At 27.5% G+C, this 10,776-nt stretch overlaps 1 protein-coding gene across 1 annotated transcript; it reads right to left on the bottom strand.

Moving 5' to 3' along the window:
• Nucleotides 1-6,019: 6,019 nt before the first annotated feature.
• LOAG_16824 (hypothetical protein) lies at nucleotides 6,020-6,169 on the bottom strand (the record flags this gene model as incomplete). Its single annotated transcript, XM_020449483.1, has 1 exon — nucleotides 6,020-6,169. The coding sequence occupies one exon, from the start codon at nucleotides 6,167-6,169 to the stop codon at nucleotides 6,020-6,022; it is 150 nt and encodes a 49-aa protein (XP_020306969.1).
• Between the last annotated feature and the right edge of the window lie 4,607 nt (nucleotides 6,170-10,776).

Below are 10,776 nucleotides of genomic sequence, written 5' to 3'. Positions count from 1 at the left end.
ACAATTATATGTAGCCAATTCAGGAATTCATTCCGGAATGTTCGAAACTATAAAGTTGTAGGACATTTTAAAAACGGTTATCGTAGTTCGTAGTAACTGATATTTTGAATTAATTCACTACTACGGATAATGAAATCAAGGAATAATTTCGATTTTCGTTATCTATCACATAATTTACAGAAGCGTAGCAATTTTACGTGCAACATGATTAGACGGTAATAATAAATTAACTATAGAAATGATAAACAATTACTCTACGGTAGTGCAGACTTGATAAAAAATTACTTCATGGTACGTAAAATACGTGTATTTATGTACACGTGGAAAACGATAAAAACAAAAAAAATTGTTACACGCTAAATTTAACCATATAACTAACTTATCAATCTTATCAGTGACAGATAATTAATCGTAGATTGTTTTAAACAATCATTAGTGATAAGCTGTTAATGTACTTTGGTAGGATTGTTATAAACATCTAATGATAATAATAGGAAATCATCCGATAAGTTTGATGAAAAATCCCCCGATATATCCCGATATATCCATGTATTATTCATTTTTCACTTTTTATTGATTTAAAAATTTCTAAACTGTCATGTTTTATCAAAAAATTATTATGGGAAATGGGATTTTAATTGAAAAGCATAGCAAACGCATGCAAGTTATGAACAAAATTTAATGGAGTTAATAATGGAGGGAGAGAGAGAGGTAAAGAAGGGAGGGAGGGGAGGAGGAAGAGAGAGAGAGAGAGAGAGATGATTTTGGTAAAGTGTGATTTATTGATAACTACCTATAAGGTAATACAAAACGAGAAAAGTGAAATAAATTTTGATAGGTTGATGAGATGAAAAAATAAAATGTAAGACGTACAGAGTTATTTACATTTTAAATTTCTTATCAAAATTATAACATCAGATTTCATTATGAACAGTTAACATAGATCATTTGATATTTTCCCAAGTTTTTGCCACTTTTTCTCTGTTTTAAATGCTATCATCTCCTAATTACCATTTCATTTAATTAAACAACTTTAATTAGCTTTTTAAACTAAACTTTGATTTTACGAATATTCAGTTTTCCTATGATTACTTCGTATTTCTCTCTTAATTATATTAATTATATGTTTGGTTGTATGCATTGGTTTGCATTAGATTTCGATAATTTCCCTATATAATAAATAAAAATTAGTTTAATTATTCAAATTTCAAAAGCGTTTTTTTTTTAAAGCATAATGGGATTAAATTAAAATGTAGCTGAAAATATTGGTGATGAAAAATAAAACAAAAAAGACAATTCCGCAAAAGGGCGGGAAAGGAATCGGTGAAGAGAAGAAAGGTGTATAAAATGACAATTTTTGAATAATTTTTTACTTTTCTAAGCATATTACAAATGATTGTAATTGCTCTGATAAGTTTTATTTGTTAATTATTAGGATGAAATTGACTGATAACTGTGATAACAATGACAATGATTAACAGAAATAGAAATTAAATAGAAAATGAAATTGAAAAGGATAAGAAAGAAGTAAACGTATTGCTGTATTTTAGGTATAAAAGTAGGAATGATAGGTATTACTGCTAATAACTTACCGACAATAACTTACTAATAATTTGTCTCGTATACCTTAAATATTATAAACTCAGTTTTTCAACTTTTACATTGCCGATTTTTGATCGAAAATATGAATCTCAGAAGTATTCTTTAATGAAAAATAATTGGATAAAGCTCGACCTATAAAATCAAGAGGTGACGTCCGTCTTTTGACGTGAGATTTCGAGATGTTTGACTTACTAATGATATGCTAATTACTTCAAATGATAATGTTAATGTTGATGATGGTGATATTCGCAACTATTTTTTATCACTATCATTATTATTAGCATACTCACCTATTTTATCATTACAGTAAAATCACTTGAGAAAAAAGCATCACATCAATTGATAAGAAATTGTTGTAGAATTAAATTGCTTTAAATAATCATCAAAAAACATTGAATTTTGTCTAACATTCATTCATCTAATTACCGTATGCTTTGTTGTAATATTTTGAAAATATTTTAAATCATTCCAACAACTCAATGTTATTATCACAGTGTCATATTTGAATTTGTAATGAAACATTCTCCAAGTATTGGCTTAAATTATTTGTATCATTTGACAGGTTGTATTAGCTATTTGAACCAACGACAGCTTAATGCGCAAATAGATTAAAATAATTGATTAAACAAGTTAGATTATAGATTCTCTTGAAAGGCTAATGTCCTGTTGTGTACAAGATGTAGCTATGTTGACATTCAATGACATGTAAACATTCTGTATATAGTCTTTTCTGGCATTCTTTCTATAAGTTTTAATTAGATGTTTTTGAACAACAATTAAGGTAATTAAATAATCCAATTGATTAGAGATGATGTAAATCATATGTATTACATAAAAATGACTTAGTTACTGATTACTTGAATTAATGAGTAACTATTGTTATCAGTAAAAAAATTAGTTAATTTTGTTTATTTTCTTGCTCAAATGTTTGCATATTTTTCTTGTTCATAATTATAATTGTTTAACCAGTTGTAATTAATTATGTTCCACTCAATTGATTACAACTACATTACAATATTTGTTAGTTTAAAGAAGCAATTTCATCACTAAACCTTCTGATATTATCAATTTGCTAAATCTTCTTGCTGTTAACTTTTAAGGAAAGGTAGAAAAAAAAAAACAAGAAACAAGAAAATATAAATAAAATTCATTGAAATTTCCCACTGCTGATAGAGTTCATTTATTTTCTTCTGTTGAATCATGCAAATTACGTCAGAGTACCCTTTGAGGAAATTAATTATCGTATGATTTTTGACATATTTATTTCCTTTCATCTTTCCTTAATTAATTCAATCAATTTTTCTCGGTAAACTTTCAAATTTTGCCAATTTACGATCTCTTTGTTTTTTTTTTATATCTAAAATAACGCGCATTTTTTAATTGTTTTTTTAAATACAATTTCATCTTTAAACAGTTGTATATTTTTCAGGAAAAGATATTTTAAAAATTTAATGGTTAATTTAGTAATATTCTTATTTTAAATTTAAGCCATCACAGAATGGCATGGTTATGATTTAATGCATTCCTTTCTACAATTGATTAATCCATACTGATAATGGGATGATGATTACTCAGCCACAAATTTCTTCCTGATACCATTTGGAAGTATTATTGAATGATATTCATTAGTATACAATTTTAATTAGCAACATTAGACTGTCCCAAAACTTTTTTCGTTTTTCAATTCACAATTATGATTGAAACAAAATTGAGCACAAATTATAAAAAAGGGAAAAAAAAGTGGTTGAAAAAGTTGTTCAAATTGTTCAATCGACACGCTCTTTGAACATGTTTCTTGTTTTTTTTTTTTTTTAATTTATTGTTCGAACAAATAATGAGAATGTATTTTAAACGAAAATAATTTTGACATTTATCCTTCTCCTTCTCCGTCTTCTCTTCTTATTTCTCATCCTTACTATTTCTTTTCTTTTTTTTTGAATTTTCAAAAAATTAAATTCTTCACATCAATTTATCATTTCATAATTTTTTTATTTCAACTAGGAAGGGAATGATAAAGCGAGCTCATCCATCGTATATTTTGATTCAATTTATGTTGGTCAAGATTTGAAAATTGAAATTTATCTGAAAAAAGACAAGAATTTTTTTTCCTTTTTCTGGTAAATGTGGTTTCCCTTCAAAACACGATCAACAGGACTTTTGAAAACTAGAATCAGATTTGGGCTATTCAGTTTTTATTCTTTTTTCCGAGGAATCACCGAAAATTTTAAATCCTGATGGTGACACTTCATAGTTGAAGAAAAGTGTCAATAGAACAGGTTCATTTTTCGAATCCTCATGAATACGCTGAATAGAGGACTCTTGACCACCACTGACCAAACAAATGATAGAAATTATTGACAAGTGGATTAATTAAAGCAAATTGAATTTGTTTTCAGAGAACAAATCAAAAAACTTATTGAGTTTGACAAGCGAACTGCACAAAAACAGACCATCATTAATTAGTTACAGCACTTTTACTTTGTAAATTCTTCGTCGCTACAGTAATGTATTTTCGAAAATTTATGATTTTAATTAATTTTGCCTTATCACTTCAAAAATATTTGCAATAAAAATTTGCGAATCATCGCACCTCGAATTACAAGCAGGAGCAGAAAAAAAAACTCTCGAAAGTCTCTTTTGCATTTCATAAAATTTTCAAAAACCTGTCATTCATAATTTAAAATTTCCCTTCTATTTTTGTTTTCGTTTACCAATACTATGCTTTTTGAACTTTTCACAAAAGGACAAAAGCATTGGAAAGGTTTTGTTTTCTAAAATTCTAAATTATGATTTTGATCACTGAGCAATGAAAGTGCTATTCCGAAAATTTCTTCGGATAAATACTGAATTGAATTTCATTCAAGCAAATTACTCTCCATAATAATTGGCAAATACCGATACATCTCATTTTCTGGATCATCTGACACTGATATAACCACTTGATTAATTTCCATTTAATTAAATTCTACAGCATAATATTTACCTAAGTTTTCCGAAATTCTTATTGTTCAAATTAATATCTTATGACCTTCACTAGTTATATTAACTAATTAATTTTTATAATATCTTTTTTTCGTTGTGAAATTACAAAGTGCTCATTTGGTGTCATCTTGCGAAACCTTTTAAAGGAAGCAAAATGATAGTAACAAATGGTATCATTTTCAAATTTTTTGGAAAGTTTCAAGGTCATTCAGAAGTGACAATTTCTGTTAGCTACAGTCATTCATTTCTCGTTTTATTGATTGCAACTTACATTTATTTATCCAAGATATAAGCAATCTGCTATAACTGATAAAAATCCTGGTAATTTTTTCTTTTTTTTTTGCAAAATCCTACGTTCCCCTAATTAGGCTTTTAAATTCATTTCTTTTGTATGGAAGCTTATATTGGCTAAGAACGGAGAAGTGATGTTTGTTGTTTGAAAATGTTTATCAAAAGATAATAACGTAATGAATTCAACAATAAAACACTTTCATTTTTTAAAATTGAAAAATTATAAAACTAAAACACAGAATTGTGAAAAGTTATAAATTTGCAAACAATAAGAATTCTTCGATGAATCAAAAATTTTCGCATTGTAAAAGTTTTGCTCAGTAATTTCTGTGATTTAATTTGAAAACAAAAGTTCACAAACTACTATTGCATGGCTATATTTCATGCAGAAACTTTTCAGGAGAATAAAAATCTCGCTTATATCAAGATTAGTATTAATTAGGAGTAAAAATTTTCGATAAGATGGATAAAAGTACTATCACTCCTCAAATATCCTTCTTCTTCTTTTTTTCTTTTTTTTTCTTTCATTTTGTCATCCATGGTTGTAGTTCATTTTTTGAAGAAAGGATGAAAATCTTATCCAAAATTCTCTCAAATTAGTACTATCCAAGATAGAAGAAAGACGATGAGAATAATTAAATGTTATCGATGATCATAATGATAATGATGATGGCAATGAATAATGATAATAATAGACTATAATCATGGACGATAGTAATGACAACCAACTTTTCAAACTAGCTCAGCCTATTTTTCCTATGTCTAAAAAATTTTTGAAAATTTTAACATTGCATTTTGAGTATTTTTCCCAATGTTAATGTTCATGCTCATTCTATTAGAGATAGAATGGGAATAACTGATAATGAATCTTATGTACTTCTTGTACATTCGCAATTCTTAACATTCATTCATTCTTCTGACATTTCATTCGTTAATTCACTCATTATTTCAACTATTCATCCTCTTATCATTTACATAAAATTGACCTAACTTATTTTATTTTTCTTTATTATTCCATACTTGTTCAATCAACTTATTCTAAAAGATTCAATTTATTCCATCAATTTATCATTTCCTGCATTATGATCCAATTCTAGTTCTCCTATCTCTTCAACTAATTTCATCTTCTCTCCCTTAGATCCCTTTATTTTATGTGACAAATCAGACGATGAACAATAGACAAAAACCTTTCCTTATAATTATCATCGCACTTATTGCCATCATTATCACCACCACTACCATCACTACTATTATTACTACTACTACTACAACTACGATCAGCAGTACCCCACATCACAAATCACAGCACAGATATTATCAACCAGTTCTTCAGAACGCCGCGATCAATTACGCACATTTTCGCCGCAGAAATTTGAAAGCAGCAAAATTTCTTAAATTAAGGAAAGACAACGAAGGTAAAATGTTTGAAATCTATATTATACATTCATTCTCTTACCTTACATATTTTACTTCTAGCTTTTCTCCGTTCTCGTTTTCCGCTTTTTCTTTCCGGAATAGATAAAAGCTAACTTATTAACAACTTTGTCTTATAATGAATTCTCCTTTGTTATTTCTTCCATAATAAATATTTGAAATACCATTCTCACTCTTCGCTCATTTCATCTCATTTGATTAATATTTCCGTTATTGCCGTCTCATAATCATTTTTCGCATTTTCAGTGATGCTGAAAATGTCTCAATGAATGAGAACTTGTTAGTTAAATTTTATTCATCCACTCCAACCTTACCGGAATCTCTTCCTGGAATATATTTCTTTCCGGAATGCATGTATCATAACCAACTTTTCCTCTGACCACTACCTCATATAATGCTATCATATCATGATAAATTGCAACGACTGATATCTCTGATTGCAATTTTTAAATACAATTCATCATGTAGTTATACTATCATCTTGCAATTTTTCAGTGATTTAACATTACCTGAAATTTTTTTTTTATTTTTACCCAGTTACTGTAAGATAATTGTCGTCTTCTTCTATCTCATTCCAGTGCTGTGAACATTAGGAGAAACTTACATATTTTATTTCACTACTTTAACAACTTATCTTTTCAACTTACCACTTAACATTTGCCTCTTTATCTTTTTACTTCGTTGTTCTCCACTCAATTCATTAACGTTGGGAAGACACACTTTGACATGTATAATTAAAAAGACTTTGCAAATTCACTTTCATGTTTTAACAAGCATTTTTTCAATTTGCATTTTACTTACATTATATTTCGAAGTTTGAAATTCAGTTGGCTATTATTATTGGTGTTATTAATATCGTTATTATATTATTATCATTATTGGTATTAATAATATTATTGTTTTTGTTATCACTATTATTATTACTGTTGTTATTATTGTTAACATTATTATTGTTATCAACACTATTATTGTTTTTGTTATCACCATTATTATTACTGTTGTTATTATTGTTAACAACATTATTGTTATCAACACTATTATTGTTTTTGTTATCACCATTATTATTACTGTTGTTATTATTGTTAACATCATTATTGTTATTATCGTTTCTCGATCAGAGGAAATATTCATTGTTTACCACATTTATAAACTAAGGATAATATCGCCTCCTTGATTCGAGGGCCATTGATAGAATGATCTTACATAACTTGTTTTACCACACCTACTATCATCGTTGCATTCGTTATAACCATTTCATTTTCACCTTACATTTCATTATTTTATGATCAAAACTTAATATCATGTGATGATGACTACAACAATTTCTATCACATATCATTTCATTATCAGTATTTTAGTTTTTATTACAAGGATGATTGTGGCATAATTTCATCACTTAAATTACAAATCAAACGATGAGAGATGGATTTTTCCTAAAGGAAGTAAATGACATAACTAAATTAAATTAAAGAATGAAAAACAAAAAAAAAAAAAAGAATAAAAATGAAGGAAATAAATTGTTGATTGTTATATTCAATGCCATTTTCATGTCCTATCAACAAATATTTCAATGACAAGTTTTGATTACTTATTTCCTCTATTTTACAACTTTAGCAGCATTTACGATTTTATAATTTAATACAGTAACCATCTCCACTTCCCTCATTCATATCTTCGTGTTATCATTTTCACTATCAACCCATTACAATATCACGTGAAATCATCGTAATAAATTTCATTTCTTATTTTTAATTTTAACTTACTATGTTAATAAAAATATTTTTGAGAAGCGTTTTTTTTTTCCTGCACTTTCCTTTTTTTTTCTTATTTTTAAACCATATTTTTCTTTTACTTCTCATTGCAGCAAATAGTTCGTTGTATCACATTAAAAATGATGAAATGAAATAAAGAAAGCAAAATTTACTTGAACTCTTTCATTTTCCTTCTCTTCCCAAACTTATATTTCCTTTTTCTACACTTTAAACTATTTCTTTCTTTTTTTTTTTTTTTGTTGTTTTGACAACAAACCAGTTTATTTGATGTTTACTTAAATATCATCCGTACACCCAAATGTGTTCATTTTTTTTTCTCACCATTTCTTTAATATATTAATTTATAACATTCCTCCCAAATATTTTGCAATTATTTGTAAATTTAAATAACATTTTTGTTTCATCTTTGTTCATGTAATTGTGAAAAATATTGAATTCAAATGATAGTCGTGCCATTCAAATTTAATGGAACAGTTAATATTAGTAAAGGAAGCCTGAAACTTTCGGTACAAGTGTGACAAGCAGTAGTAACTGTTGGTTGTCAAATAATTTTCCCTTTACTAGCGGGATATTGTAATTGTTCGTTAAGTTAGTTTACAGTTTTTAGCTGAACCGAACCATCACTTCTACCTCACTGATAAATTTTTTCGATGACACATAGTTTGTTTGAGAAATGGAAGAGATATAACTTTGTAATCATAGAGACAGAGAAAAACTAAATATAAGTAAGTAAATAATAAGCCTTTCATTTGAAGAAGCTCTTTAATGTCATTATGATAGCATTACATTAAGATCGCTTGTTTAGTCAGTTTGGAAGGAAAAAGGAAAAGTTTAAGAAATAACTGAGCAACTCTTAAAGCATTCCTTAAATAATTTATTACAATAAAATTAAATATCAAAAGTAAATTTAAGTCTTTCATTGAGTTATATGTATGACTAATAAATGGATTTCTCGTTACATTTATCTATTTGATGCATTTATTTCTTGCTCAATGATTATATATTAATGACAATAGTAATGATTATAATTAATTAATTAAGATAGTGTTTTAATGATACGATTATCATTGTGCTTTCATTTTAATCCCATAAAATGTGATACATTTCTTATCAAAAAAGTATAAATGATATTTGTGATGAATTTAATTATCGTATAAATTACAGGATAATGATTCAGTATCTTCCAATCAATATCATCCATTTTTCAGCCTCATTATTTGGGATTGTCCCGTAAGAAGAAATTCTGGATTTGCTAATTGCGGTGAACATTTCATTCCCAAAAACTGCTCAAATTGTACTAAAGAAATTTGCATAATCAGAGTGAAAGAGTGGAATTTTATCATTGGAAGAGTATATAATACGTAACACTAATAACAGCAGCAATGAAAATTTACACCGAAAGGTGTACGACGGCGCAGAAATTGACTCTTCCTATTTATAAGGTTACTTCGTTTTTCTTTTTTTCCCTTTTTTTTCCTAGAAGATGGGAAATAAATAATGATAACAGTAAAAGATAAGATAAGACGCAAAAGTTATGATAATATCAGTAGTTGTCTGATATATCAGATAAACTTAGTACAGTCATTAAGCTCATTAACTTATCTTTTCATATCTTGATTGCAAGCTTTTATAATAAAATTACTATGCAAAATTCTTTCAGAATCATATTCCGATTCATTTACATTATTCTTTCTCAAAATTTCTCTTCATTTTTATTTCATACTTTTACCTATTATCTTTTTACACTGCTATTTGATATTCCAATCTGTTTTGGGATAAAATCAAATCTACTTACGCATTTCAAAATCTCTGATTAAAAAAACAAAAAGTCAGCTAATTTGTTCGTAACATAGAAAAAAGAATTACCTAGATGATAATCATACATTTCGTATCTCGATTCTTGATTCTTTTTAGATTCTTGACTCATGATTCCTGATTCTGATAACAATACATTTCATATCTCGATTCTTGATTCTTTTTAGATTCTTGACTCTTGATTCCTGATTCTGATAACAATACATTTCATATCTCGATTCTTTTCCCACATTCTAAATGAAAATCTTTTCGGACTTAGGATATTATTTTTGATGAATCACAAAAGAATGCATAGTACATAGGAATATATCATTTGTATTCTGTCTAGAATGAATATAGGAGAAATGCACTCTGACCTCAGCTAATTCTTTTTTTTTCTTTGGGAAAATGGACAAATTATTGAACTTATCATCCACAATCATTCATTCGAACATTCATTGACACTGATAGCAAGCATTCATGAAAATGTTTCCGATGCATATGATTGAAAAAGTATTTCGTTTTAAAAATTACTCTTAATAAGATTATTAATGACTTAAATCATTCAGCTTTTAATAAGCCAACAAATGAAAAAATTTTCTTGGCTTGCTTTCTATCAATCATTTCTTATTATATTTCAGCACTCCTAAATCATTATCAATATCAAAATTGATAGGGAAGGTCAAAGTTCACGTTGGCTATTGCAACAATCTAGAAAAGATCCTTTCTCACTCAACAAATTCCACTTTTTTTGCAATAATTTTGTGTAACCACAATGACTTACTTCATCATTTGTTAGATATGTTGAAGAAAATGAGGAAGAGAGGGGCTCAATCCATCTGAAAGAGAAAAAGGAAAACTGCTTCTTTTCAGATTGGTTATTTCTCTCTCTCTCTCTCCC

This window comes from Loa loa, assembly GCF_000183805.2.
Source record: "Loa loa unplaced genomic scaffold supercont3.22, whole genome shotgun sequence".
Taxonomy (NCBI): Eukaryota; Metazoa; Nematoda; class Chromadorea; order Rhabditida; family Onchocercidae; genus Loa; species Loa loa.
Note: the sequence above shows the minus strand (reverse complement) of the source record. Positions and strands in the feature narration are given on the sequence as shown.